At 45.0% G+C, this 13,231-nt stretch overlaps 4 protein-coding genes and 3 non-coding genes across 7 annotated transcripts; 2 read left to right on the forward strand and 5 right to left on the reverse strand.

Annotated features, from left to right (window-relative positions):
• Positions 1 to 1,498: 1,498 nt before the first annotated feature.
• Positions 1,499 to 1,585, forward strand: BDW43DRAFT_t116. Its single transcript has one exon. It is a non-coding gene; the product is annotated as a tRNA-Asn (tRNA).
• Positions 1,586 to 3,784: 2,199 nt separating this feature from the next.
• BDW43DRAFT_t119 lies at positions 3,785 to 3,871 on the reverse strand. The gene has a single exon. It is a non-coding gene; the product is annotated as a tRNA-Asn (tRNA).
• Positions 3,872 to 4,829: 958 nt separating this feature from the next.
• Positions 4,830 to 4,918, reverse strand: BDW43DRAFT_t118. The gene has a single exon. It is a non-coding gene; the product is annotated as a tRNA-Asn (tRNA).
• A 536-nt stretch (positions 4,919 to 5,454) lies between these two features.
• On the forward strand, positions 5,455 to 7,573 carry BDW43DRAFT_277012 (acyl--CoA ligase). The gene is made up of 3 exons (XM_032042020.1): positions 5,455 to 5,725; positions 5,813 to 6,448; positions 6,502 to 7,573. Exons 1-3 carry the CDS (start codon positions 5,626 to 5,628, stop codon positions 7,452 to 7,454), a joined length of 1,689 nt encoding a protein of 562 aa, XP_031900167.1. The 5' UTR covers positions 5,455 to 5,625; the 3' UTR covers positions 7,455 to 7,573.
• A 111-nt stretch (positions 7,574 to 7,684) lies between these two features.
• BDW43DRAFT_311405 (uncharacterized protein) lies at positions 7,685 to 8,585 on the reverse strand (the record flags this gene model as incomplete). The annotated part of the gene is made up of 2 exons (XM_032047188.1): positions 7,685 to 8,244; positions 8,336 to 8,585. The coding sequence occupies 2 exons, from the start codon at positions 8,583 to 8,585 to the stop codon at positions 7,685 to 7,687; spliced, it is 810 nt and encodes a 269-aa protein (XP_031900168.1).
• Positions 8,586 to 10,380: 1,795 nt separating this feature from the next.
• BDW43DRAFT_277015 (uncharacterized protein) lies at positions 10,381 to 10,903 on the reverse strand. Its single transcript, XM_032042021.1, has one exon. The coding sequence runs from the start codon at positions 10,835 to 10,837 to the stop codon at positions 10,667 to 10,669; it is 171 nt and encodes a 56-aa protein (XP_031900169.1). The 5' UTR covers positions 10,838 to 10,903; the 3' UTR covers positions 10,381 to 10,666.
• Positions 10,904 to 10,940: 37 nt separating this feature from the next.
• On the reverse strand, positions 10,941 to 12,558 carry BDW43DRAFT_277016 (uncharacterized protein). Its single transcript, XM_032042022.1, has 2 exons — positions 11,947 to 12,558; positions 10,941 to 11,889 (listed from the first exon to the last, which is right to left on the reverse strand). The coding sequence occupies exon 2, from the start codon at positions 11,604 to 11,606 to the stop codon at positions 11,397 to 11,399; it is 210 nt and encodes a 69-aa protein (XP_031900170.1). The 5' UTR covers positions 11,607 to 11,889; positions 11,947 to 12,558; the 3' UTR covers positions 10,941 to 11,396.
• Between the last annotated feature and the right edge of the window lie 673 nt (positions 12,559 to 13,231).

Consider the following 13,231-nt stretch of genomic DNA (forward strand, 5'->3'; position numbering starts at 1 on the left):
GCAAATCCATGCATGGGGCTGGGCAGTAGCTTGCTTTGTTCTTCGGTTCGACGTCCAGAGCTGTCATGACCAGGTCGAAAGTTGTCTCAAGGACAGTGCAATGAAAACAGCCAGAGAGCAGGTTATTGAGATGCTATATCAACGGTTTCAAGATATACAGAATATACAACTAGTAGATCTAGGTAAGTATTAACCGGTTTCACATTAAATAGCCATGTGCCGGTATCTCTCGTATTAGAAAGAGAGTACATAAACAGAACTTCCAAGAAAGAGAACCGTTTGGTAGCATATTAGATATAATCTCGAGTTATACAACCATCATGGTAATGAGGATCATCCATAAACAGTCGTCGGAAAGGTCCTGGAACAAAAGAGGTTGAAATACAACTCACAGAATCAGAAGAGATGCGAAGCTTGGTCGACGGTGTTATTAATGGATATCGAACACCGCCTAGTCAGACACTGCGAGTGCGGTGGAGATTATGGCTTTTCAAGCGAAAGGACTAAACCCGTTGTCAAAGAAACATGCACAGAGGGACTGAAGAAGTATTTTCTATCCATGCCGAAAACTTTCTTCAAGACTTCCTCAAGAAAGTGCTCATACCTTCTTTTAGTATCAAGGATATAGACCAAATTGGAGAATACCCCTAAACATCAAAAGCAGACCGGTGTATACTTACATATTCTATGGCTAGAAAGCAATTTCATATATTCTAGTTTTATACCGGACACCGTGTTTGCTTATCCAATCGAAAACGAGGCCATTGGCGCCAAAGACCCCCAAAGTCGCCCTTCATCTCTTCATTAATGTGTTTGAAATACTGGTAAAGTAAAATATTCCGGATTTGCTGTTTTATACACCCAGGATAGATGTCATCATGAACATGTGTCTTGCAGTGAGCCCAGTATCTGTCACAAAAGAATGCTTCTGCACATAACAGGGATATGGATATGGTGTATTCTTCATATGCTCAAAGTTCGGCATCTGGACAAATATCTTCCGGTCAATGTCAACGGGTGTAGAGCACGAGGCGATGATTTTTCTTGGATTTTATTCGAAGCTATATTCATCAGGGACTGGTATCCCACACTACACCACAATGAAGTGACGAGTCCCATGACATCTAAGCGACGTCCCAGATTACAATTTCCCAAATAGCTCAATTACCTTAGTAGACAGCCCGACCAGCTAGCCAGTAGGCAGATAGATCAGCTGGCCAGTTGCCTAAGCTGACTGAGGCTTCGTAGACGGAGTGATTAGTCTACTGCCCACCAGTCGGCCTGTTGAATAAGGGTAGGAGCAATGCAATTTTTTTGAATAGCCTAGACAGCAGAGTCGGATTAAATACTTCAAGTCATCTGAGGAATTTCTGCATACATATACATGTGTGGTTGTCGGTGCTGGTACCAATGGGGATATGCCTTTTTTATGGCAAGCTTTTTAAGCCGTGCTCAGAACAGCTATTAGTCTTATTCCAAGACAAATATACAACAAGTCGTCTGGGTGGCGCAATTGGTTAGCGCGTTCGACTGTTATCAAGAGATTGATATCGAGAGGTTGAGAGTTCGAGCCTCTCCCTGGACGTTTCTTTTTGCACCTTTTTTTCTTGTGTTTCAGAAGTTGTTGTTTTCCACCTGATAGGCCAACTGCATGCTTTCTTTAGCATCATCATCAATATTTATTATGGGCTATTATGGTGAAATTAATCCTAAGTCCTTAGGGTGGTATATTTGTCAACTAGGGATAAGGTGTGCTAGTCATTCAGTCTTTCACCAGTCTAGAATAGTAAGACTAATCCAGGGCAACCTGAAGAACATTTTCAATAAATAGATAAATGCCGTCTCTAGCGGAAATCTTTCTGATATGTACTTAACATCTACGGAGTATGTGTAGTGCTTGTACGGTCTCCTCAGGCAAGCAGTTGGAGAAAACCATCTAACTAGGTGCCTCCAAAAAAGCGGGCGTTTTCACAAACAGAAAGATAACACAGGACAGACTAACTTTCAATCTCTCGATTAACAGTCGAGGAGCTAATTAATTGCTCTGCCCAGATGAACTAGTTATGTTGCTCACGTTCCCTAGTAACCCTATTAACCACAAATGAAAGAGCAATCTTTCGTCCCATTGAGTAGACATGCTTGTGTATATATCAAGTCTCGATACTATCTCTGTACACACCATATCCCTATCTATTCGGTATTTTTTTTCGACTTCATACACACAATGTCACCTATACCTATAGCACCGAATGTGGCTATATAAGCTCCTAAGCCATGATTGTTTAGGAAGCAATCATGATAGGATTTTCTGGCCTATGTGGTACTAACGGCTATGGGGACTATCAAGACTACACAAGTTCAACTCAATATATACATGGTATGCCGTATCAAAGCAATAAACCCCACCCCCAACGCGCTGACCACAGCCCCAGTGCTCCAAACTAGTCAGTACGATCCTCCCCCAGTTCCTTCCTTACAGCAGAAAATCCGAGAAGGGGTAGACAAGCTAATTTACTCAATTATGCCCATCAACAAAACTTATGTTTTGAGCACATTAAGCAGATATATCTTGCCTGTTACTCACATAGTTCCGATACTCATCATAACCTAGGAGTAGCTGAGACACGTTCTGGCAAGACCTTCCCTTCTCAGTAACTACTTACTTCTCGGGTTTGGAGGCCTAGTTTTAGAGCCTATGACACTAAACCCATTCGTCTTTACAGGTACTGTGGTAAACAGATATGTAAACGCCCCTTCAAACTGAGGACTCCCGGGTCTTGGCGTGAGACAAGTTTGAGGATGTCTCTAGACGAGGCAGGTGAGATATGTACCATAGTTGAAAATATTCATGTGCATCATACGAGGCGTGAGCCGATTATGAATACGCTCTATGTCGCTCGAGATTGATACTTGGTATTGGGTTGTGTATAAGAGGTGATGTAAGATAGCAAGTTAAGACCATATTATAGAATAGCAAATATGTAATATACCCGAGAGCAAGACATCAGCCAGGTGTTCATTTCATCTACGTTAAATAGCTCTGGGAAGATTGGGTCCGGATACCTCTTAAAGTTGAGTGTTCTGGAGTACAGGGTATGTTACTCGTGAGGAACCCAGGGAGATAAATCGTGTGGAAGACTCTAGCTCCCAGGGCTACATGCTTGTATACCCAATTATAGCCCAGGGAGAAGTGGTGAGTGCATGATTACTTTTGGTGGGGGAGGTTTGAAATCAATTAGTTCGTAGATTGAACCGAGGGCTGGGTTTAAGGATATACGATCGTCGCTATAGGAAGCTTTTAGTAGAAATTTTCAGTTATACTAATCCTTTAATGAGATTTTCAATATCTCAGGCATAAAGACGTACTTAATAAGAGTCCTCAATAGCTTGATATGATTCGATGTTTGGTGTTTTACTGTACTGGATGAGTGAGTGGAGGACTTCTTGTAGATGATGACCTTAGTTTTCGGAATTAAGAATTAAGGCTCCAGGTAGGCTCGTTAAATTACCTTGGGCATTTGCGTAAGTGCATTGAGCAATCATAAGAGGCCCAACATAGTATAAAAATTCCTGAGGGGCTATCTGGAGTTCATCTCCACGAAAATGATGGTCTTATTGTGCCCGTCTAGACTCTCTTAAGCACTAAAGCTCATTGTGAAACTTATTTCCGCGTACCGGTCGGATCATCCAGCTGGCAAGCCCAATCAGAACTGCCAGCTGGAATCCTCAGCCAACAAAAAAATATACTTCATAGTGCGAACGAAAACAAAAGCAAAAGTATAAACGTCCAGGGAGAGGCTCGAACTCTCAACCTCTCGATATCAATCTCTTGATAACAGTCGAACGCGCTAACCAATTGCGCCACCCAGACGACTTGTTGTTTTAGGCTTTTAATATAAGCTTGATAATGGGCTATTATAAGCCTTGAGTTACGATGGTAAGTCAAAGACGAAACCTCGCGACGAATCTTCGATCACAGGGTGTCTAACTACGCCCTCTTCCTGTTAGGTAGTTTTAGGGCCCTTCAGTTAGACTAAGTCTCACATCTTAGTGGATCAGTATTTTACTCAACCATTCTATTAGTGTACTCTTCCGAATATGTAGACCCATCACGATGCCTCCAATATTCTCTCCATTTGCTTATTCAACCCAGCTAACTATTTACAGTATAATTTTACTTTACATGACAGAAATATAAGGCCTTGTCAGCGGATATTAATCTCCAGGATTAATAATCTACCGCCAGAAAATATGGCTTTTTTCCTTCAGATGGTCTTTTAACTCTTGGTTCTCAATAATATAGCTACTGTCACAAATTAGATCAACTGCTTGAAATATGCCAGTAGAGTATTTTCTCTAGCGCGACGCTCCTCTGGCCCGAAGCTATTATATAGGTCAGACATTTACAGTACTTCAATAACCTCACCTGTTGACTCAAGACACAAGTACACTACAGGGTTGTGTCACGGATCGAATGAATGACGATTCGATCCAGATGGTCTACAGTAAACCCAGGGTCGAGAGGAGAATAGAAAATACCGGATAGGCAATCTTGTATTTCAAGCAGCGTTTCAGAAAAATACCACAGCACTGCTTTCTCTACGATTCGAAAGAGATATATCTGCCCTGAGGCTGACTGTGACCAGCACCTTTCATTCAATCATGTTCCATCACGGCTGACTGACCTAGCTCTATTGAGTGTAGTCGGCAGTCGAGCCACTAAGTACACCCTACATACTTACATAGTACTATACACAGACTCAGAGAGGTCGTTTTAGCAAATCCCAGAAGAAAAAAATCGAGCGAGGTGGGCCCGGGAAAAACTGAAGCGTCCAGGGAGAGGCTCGAACTCTCAACCTCTCGATCTCAATCACTTGAGATAACAGTCGAACGCGCTAACCAATTGCGCCACCCAGACGAGTTGTTGAAAGCGGCCTTTAATACTAAATATGAGCATAATCATATGTGACGTTCAGGTAAGGCACTGTTATGTAGATCAGGTAGCTAGAATACTACTAAGCAATGGAGTCGCATGAGGTAATGTGTAGCACGAGCAAAGTCCGTTCGGTATACTCTTTGTACCCATTTGACGGAAGATAGCTAGGGACAATTTGTATATATATATATATAATATGTATGTGTGCGTGTGCGTGTGAGGCACCTCAGGGAGCATAGATCAAATGCCAGTAGCAGGACTTTAAGATGTCGACGTTTAGGTACTAATAATATAATCTACGAATATACTCTAATCAGGTAGGATATGGTATGCCGAAGCTGTGGTCGAACCAATATGCCAGGATAAGTACCAGTGCCCTATGTTCCAGATGTGGAAAAAGATGCCCCGAAACGGATTGCGTTCAATCGGTTCCGATATCCGAAGATATGCGGAGAGACGGTTATTCCTTATCAACGCCGCGCAAGCCGAGGGCCGAGTGCAAACTCCTTTTGTTGGGACTGAAATCATTTCTTGCATCTTTATTATTAGTCTACATCCCTTCATGACCTCTCATTTCCCTACCATCCTCTCCCTCCTAGTTGATTCGCCTTTTCTGTCAAGTCCCTAGCTACAGATCATTCACCCCATTCCCCCATCAGCCTAACCCCAAATTTCCCCGCACTGTTATCATGCCAGTCTCCTCACAATATCCGCCGGTCGACATCCCAAACGTCGACCTTTGGACGTTTCTATTCGAGCGCAAAGATAGAGCCTTTCCCGATGATAAAAGTAGGTCCGTCCCTTGCTTGCTTTTTTTGAACCTCTCTTCGAACAACGCTTCTTTACGTCACATTCGCGAGCTAACTATTTTATCAGTCATCTACCAGGATGCTGACACACAGCGTTACTACACCTACCAAGGTCTGAGAGATGCGGCACTCGCCTTCGGGATAGGGTTGAAAGCTGTTTATGACTGGCGCAAAGGGGATGTCCTAGCTCTGTTCACTCCCAACAGCATTGATACCCCAGCGGTGATGTGGGGAACCCATTGGGCTGGAGGTGTCGTATCTCCGGCGAATCCAGCCTATACCACCGAGGAATTGGCCTTTCAGCTGCAGAATTCGGGCGCGAAAGCTGTAATTACCCAGGTTCCTCAGCTACCGGTAGTCAAAGAGGCCGCCAAGCGAGCCAACATCCCCGAGGACCGTATCATTCTCATTGGGGACCAGCGCGACCCAGAAGCCAGGATTAAACACTTTACGTCTGTACGAAACATCTCGGGGGCGACCAGGTTTCGCAAAACTAAGATCAACCCGGAGAAGGACTTGTCGTTCCTCGTCTATTCCTCGGGTACTACCGGAGTTCCAAAAGGTGTTATGCTTTCTCATAAGAACATCGTCGCCAACTCTCTTCAGTTAGCAGCCGGAGAAGCTGGGAACCTAACTTGGAATGGAGGCCCCGATGGAAAAGGAGACCGGCTGCTAGCGTTCCTGCCATTTTTCCATATCTACGGTAGGCTCAGCTAATTCTTACCTATAATTCGGAAACACTGATAGACTAATTAGGCTTGACCTGTCTCGTTCACCAAACTCTGTACCAAGGCTACCAACTGGTTGTTATGCAAAAATTTGACATTGAAAAATGGTGTTCTCATGTTCAGAATTACCGTATCACGTTTAGCTATGTTGTGCCCCCGGTCGTTCTACTGTTGAGCAAGCACCCCATTGTCGACAAATATGACCTATCCAGCCTTCGTATGATGAACTCGGGTGCTGCCCCGCTCACACACGAACTTGTGGAGGCTGTGCACGCACGGATTAAATGCGGCATTAAGCAAGGCTACGGTCTAAGCGAGACCAGCCCAACGACTCACACCCAGCCCTGGGAGGAGTGGCAGACAAGTATTGGATCTGTCGGTAAGCTGTTGCCGAACATGGAAGCCAAGTACATGACCATGCCTGAAGATGAATCAGAGCCGCGCGAGGTGGCAGCCGGTGAGGTAGGGGAGCTGTACATGAAAGGCCCCAACGTTTTCCAGGGATATCACAACAACCCATCCGCAACCGCCGATTGTCTTTCGTCCGATGGATGGTTCCGTACCGGAGATGTAGGCTATCAAGACAAGAACGGAAATTTCTACATCACGGATCGTGTCAAAGAGCTCATCAAGTACAAGGGCTTCCAGGTAGCCCCGGCAGAGCTAGAGGGAATACTGGTAGATCATGAGGCAATTGATGATGTCGCCGTTATTGGTGTTGAAAGTGAAGCCCACGGCACTGAGGTGCCAGTCGCCTACATTGTACGGAGTGCGAAGAGCAAGGCTTCAGGCATTAGCGCAGAACAAGAGGCGGCAAACATCATCCAATGGCTGGATGGAAAAGTGGCGTACCACAAGCGACTCCGCGGCGGAGTACGCTTTATAGATGCAATTCCTAAGAGTGTAAGTGGGAAGATCTTGCGGAGAGTGCTTAAGCAGCAAGCCAAGGAGGAGGCAGCGGCACCCAAGGCCAAGCTATGATTGAAGTAGACCAAATTTCGATACAAATGGGCATCACGTATATAGGTACTAGTTCATGCACCCTCCATTATACAGCCAATATCAGACAAATCATTAGGTCAATTAATCTTAAGCTGGCCCAGTGGGACCAGAGTATCTTGCATATATGTGTGTTTGTTAATAATCGGATGTCAGCCTTAGTTAGTCCTTGCCATTCATCATATAGGAAGTATGCATATTGTAGACTATGTTTACGGGAAGAACCGCTTCACCATTGCATCTACATCCTCCCCTTCAACCGCATCCACCTTTTCTCTTGCTACTCGTTCCACCGCATCATCAATCGGCTCATCCCCATTGATCAGGTCATACCAGCCGTTCGTATCAGAACGAGCAAGCAACCGATCCGCCACAATTGCCACATCCTCTCTGGTCACTTCGCCCCGACCTTCTGTCTTACCCAGCTGCACCTTTCCCGTTGCCGGTTTGTCGGTCAGAGTGCCCGGCCGCAGACAAATAGCTTGAAATGGCGATGGATAACTCTGCTTGCGCCGAGCCGCAAACGCAGTCAGGTACTCGTCCGCTTCCAATTTAGCCTTCGCATACGCGGGAAGAACGTTATAAAAAACGTTCTGTAGAGACTTCCAGCTCTCATCAGATATCCAGCTCGGCTGAACACGCCGACTACCGATCCAGGAAATGAGGAAGAACTTGGTCACACGGGGGGAAGCAAACGACGCAGAGATAAAGTGTTTGGCGGCGCGTTCGTCAATGGCAAACGTCCGCTCGGGGCCCCCTTTACCGCCAGCACCTTGGTTGCACGTTAGCCTTGTGTTTGTCACACTACAGGACATCTTATGAATGGCACTGGTGTACCGAAATTGGGGTGTTGTGGCGCATACCGGCTGACCATACTACATAATCCGGAGACACAGCGTCAATGACCTTCTTTGCATCTTGATCGCTCTTGACATCGTCTAGACTGGAGATGAGGACATTCAGTTTGCCCTTGGCGCCTTTGCCCCGCGCGAGAATCTCATTCTCATGTTCCGGATTGCGGATCACGCTGGTAACATTCCAGCCGCGGTTGAGAAGGAGTGGGGTTAAGTGGAGGGCGATTTTGCCGTGACCACCGAGGAGAAGGACTTGCATTGTGGATTTATCTAAAGAGCTTAAGCTGTGCTATTAGGATGAGAGGCCAACTGTGCTTCTTTTAGTGAGGGGCAGCGACTTTATTGTGCCTCAGGCAAATATCGATGCATTAATAATGATGTCGTCATTTATTGTGAGTGCCTCAGGTATCGAGCCGGGCATGTCCCAGTTTCTCAAGGGGTGAGTGATTATTGAATGATATGTTCAATTGATCTCCTGATCCCCCGCGTCGAGTCAGGTGAACCGTCTTGCTTTGCTATCCCTTGACAATACCATTGCCATCCTTTCTTCACTGTTGCCCAGGTATCAGAGCTAAACCACAGAGCATTTCCCCACACTCATACTTCCCGGGTTAACCTTTTCTGTTGAACACAACAAGAGCCTTGTTGAACCTTACGCCGGATAAAAAAACCCAAGAGCAAAGGGAAAACTTAATTACCTTCAACGGAATTACAGCAAAGGATGAAAGAAAATTCCTGACAATCATCAACGAAGCCTTGGTCTGATTATTGACCGCTCAAATCCCACAACCACCTTATCTGAAACACCGAGCTTTCGGTTATTGACCGGGGAAAAAAGGACCGCACACCTAAAGTTTGATCGCAGTCGAATTGATCTGATTTCTGGTTAGTGGGGGTAATCATCCATGGTTTTTGTTATTATTTTCGGCGGGGATTCGGCGGGGGAAGTGTTCTAGACTTCTTGTCTAATTTTTCTTGCACACTTGCTTTGTAGTCTAAGTCTTGGAATTGTTTAGACTAAATACTATGAGTTCTGGAACTCATGTCATTTTAGCTAATGTCAGCAAAGCCCTTTTTAATTAATCGAAGGTTTGAAGGGGGGTGAGATGGACCCATCCGATCTTGGGGCTATTTTACCACGCCTCTTTTGAGGTCTCCATATCCAAGGATATTGAACTATTGACGAGGATTTCGTTGACCTTGTGATTTAAGTAGAGGATCAAGATATTGTACTCTGTATGTATGTATGTACCTATGATGTTCGGTAGAACGGATCTCAGCTTTCATTAGGGCTATCCAATCCTTAGTAAATTGTCTTCGACCCCTTCGAGTTTAGTCAGGGGCATCCACCACTGAAATCTGGTCCGTCAAAGTGACGGAAATCTTAGTAGTGTGTTTTTGAAAGAATGTATTGCTTGATTGGCTGGCATCATCGAGTACTCCGAACTTACTTTTTGGCGTGCCGTATATCGGCACTTCGAGAGAACTTTGAAGTTTGAACACACTCAATAGGATGGAGATGGAGTATACAAATATACAATCTCTGCGGATACTGTCGGCCAGGATTCCAACTGCGCGCGGTATTTTATCGAAGCGGTATGTATAAGCTAAATCACTAAGAAAACGTGCTAAGCTCTTTTCTAAACACACATCGGACGAGGGAATTAAACCCCAGGAAATCACTTCTGCCTAGGGCTACGCACTACACTATAAATATACAATAGATGTAGCCTCACCGTCTGTTTCATATGGACGGCCTCAAAGACAGTCCGTGGTTGATGAGGCTGGATCTACGCGATCTAAAAGGCGGTAAATGCTGGGATAGAAGCCAAGAAGACCAACCCAGGGCTGTGAACCGTATGTTCCGTGACAACCCGCATCTGTCTATGAGGAGACTAGGCCGACTCGGTATGCGTAGCTTAATTGTAAACTTGGTTTCTAATTATATCTAAATTAATAATGATTTTTCGCTCGTGTTCTTCGAGAAATTAATCTCGCGAGATTAAACATCACGTATTCATTTCCCCTCTTTTCTCCTCACGCGAACGACAATGGCTTCACAAGGATATGTCGTTCAATGAATCTAGATCCACTGCGATCTTTGACAGTCCCGTCCCGAGCCCTGTATGGCATGGTCCGATATGCATAAACAATAACCATGGGTAGTATCTAGCGGGTGAAGCAGGAAGAGAACAAACATCTTGCTTTTTATCTACCTCAGGTAGAAAGAAATATACGCATACCCTGGACACCTCTAGTTATATATATATTTTTCATCTCTCTTCGCAACAGGCGCGCATCAATTCTACTCCGCCAATCTCTTCCTTCCTTCACCCTCATTCAATATCGGCCCGATCCACGTAAATCCCCATCATACCTTAGGTATACTACCCACCAGAACCACCAATCCCTGTAGGGCTCTCGGAATACAAAACCCGCCTGGCTGCGTCGACAGGGATGTGCTGCATCTCGCTTACATACTGTAGTATCAAAGCAGCACCCCGAAAACATTCCGGAAAGCACCCCTTGACTACTGCAGTGCCTTCAAGCCTTAGCCAAGAATGGCCGGAATAAACGAGGATCTGGGAGTCTGGCTATGTCTGTCCAGTGGGGGTACATGTTCTGTTGCTGGCTGGCAGTGTGGGCCATGACATGGCTTGATGCGGTCGGTGCATGTCTCCTCCTCAGGTTGTTGTCAGGCGGAGAATGTACAAACATGGATTACGGAGTACAGTGCGTGGTGCGTCCCTGTTTCTGCGCAGGAGCTTTGGGAGCTATGGGCGCTGCCCGCGGGTGACCGTGCTTAATCTCGCATAATCTTCCGTGGTATTAGGATGTATATGGTATTATTGTATTTTTGTAAGCGAAAGGAGTAGGGATTTGCTTCACTATAGAAATGCTGTCTAGATTCCGTATCTGAAGAATGAGTTGAATGAAGGTAAATGCTGTACAAGTAGGTCGCGTTTTAACTCATTGGGGCGGCTTGATCGACCCTCTGAGGAAGTTTTGTGTCCATTAAAGATGAATATCGGATTCCTGCAAGGACGATCGAAAATTAGAAAATAGCTCTTCAGACATCATAGATGGATGATGTATATAAACAAAGAGGCTCATGGCTCTTCTGTATTATGTTTATCCGACTGAAATCCAATCTTTTTCCAGATAGATTAACTCTGCGGCAAGAGCTGACGAAATTTGCCGGGGAAAAGGAAAGGAAAAAGAAAAACACAAATACGAAAAATGAAAAGAAAGAAAGAGCAAGAGGCATTGAGACGTGCATGGACCAATGATGTGTGGCTATTCTATAGAGTCAATGGCAGCTGTATAAAATATGTATTATAAGGTGGTCAAAGTGAAACCGCAGGAATGATTCCCAATGCCAGGCAGTGCAAGATCAATCTAATCGCCTTAGCTGCATGTTGATTCTGCAACTGTGGCCCACAAATCACCCCTCTGGTCAGCAGATGGCCACACTATCTTCTAGGTAGTACCACTAGAATAATAATGAATATCGCTGCACTGGCTGACTTGACTTGGATGTTTGTCCGACCTTGAATAAATAGGTAGGCCATATTTTGAGGGTTGAGCTGAGTTTACCACGGAGAGCTAATATACTTTAGGTAATTTCAACGGCTGCCAGTCGATTCATTACACAACGACTGTTTTCTGTCACTTCTAGTGCCTAAAAGTTGGTGCTAGTCAAGGCTTGGTTAGTGATTGGAAGCTTTTGACCAGCTTACAATTCAGGGCTGTCCCTTTGTGCGGCCCACAGGTCTGTACGGATCAAGTCTCAAGATTCCCCCCAAAAATTTTTTCTCTCTCTTTTCTTTTCCCTTTTATGCTTTTTTTGGCTGAGCCAGTTCTCCTGACCTGGGGACTACTCCCTGTCTGATGCTCTTTAGCTCTCTTTTTGCTGATGTGGCTTGCGTATTGCTCTAGGGCTGTTGTAAGTAATCTCGTACTCCAAAATGGTTTTGTGGAATCTGGTCGGCTCGATTTGGAATTGTGTCGACTTCAAGGGTTCTAAAGGAAGGCCTTCCATGCTACTTGACGCATCCTCGTCGTGTAGAATTGGGGGTTTATTGATGTTCCCATGCACCGAAATCTACTTGTTTTGAACTTACTGAAAAGAGCGACAGCCGATTACAATGTCGCAACCTAATCGAACCGTATTACTCCGTGGTATGTGCAAGTAAGTAAGTATACCTCCCCGGTCCCTACCTTTAATTGCCCACATAATCAGCTATCAACTAGGGTGGTAAGCCGGAGATTAACCTCGGGCATTTCCTATGGGTATTACGCAGAACAAAGAATTATAAGTACTCTTGGAACATCAATTATCCACATCTAATGTACCCCATACTTGGAAAAAGTAATATGTTTAAATCAAGATGACGTCGTTTCACACTCAAAACCTGATTGTAGTGAAGCTTGGAGTATTTAATTCGCGATCGAGTCAAAGTTAAAAAGGAAAAGAAAAAGATCGACTCCGATGAAATTATCCAGGCCGAGAGAACCTAAAGTAATGATGAGACACGGCAATGAGATGATCGTCTCCGCTCGTCCATATTTCCGGAACTCATCTAGCGCTAGGAGTGTATCATCAAAGCGACAGGTCACAATTATTGAAGGGTATGCTCTCTATACTCAGCTGATCAACCCTAGTCGATCCCGTTGCATCTCCTTTCTTCAGTGTAGGACTCTCTAACGTACTCCTTGGAAGGGGGGCGTTATATCTAATCTACTACACCTCCTTCTGTCACCACTTCGCGGCTCCTTGGGCGTATCCTCTAGACACCGAATCCATGGTCCTGTATACGCCAAAAGGTGCTCTTGTGGCTTAGGCCCTCAGCCCAGGTCGATCCACATCCCGTGATACGCGAGATCAACTACCCTAACAGATAG

Source organism: Aspergillus alliaceus, assembly GCF_009176365.1.
Source record: "Aspergillus alliaceus strain CBS 536.65 unplaced genomic scaffold BDW43scaffold_23, whole genome shotgun sequence".
Taxonomy (NCBI): Eukaryota; Fungi; Ascomycota; class Eurotiomycetes; order Eurotiales; family Aspergillaceae; genus Aspergillus; species Aspergillus alliaceus.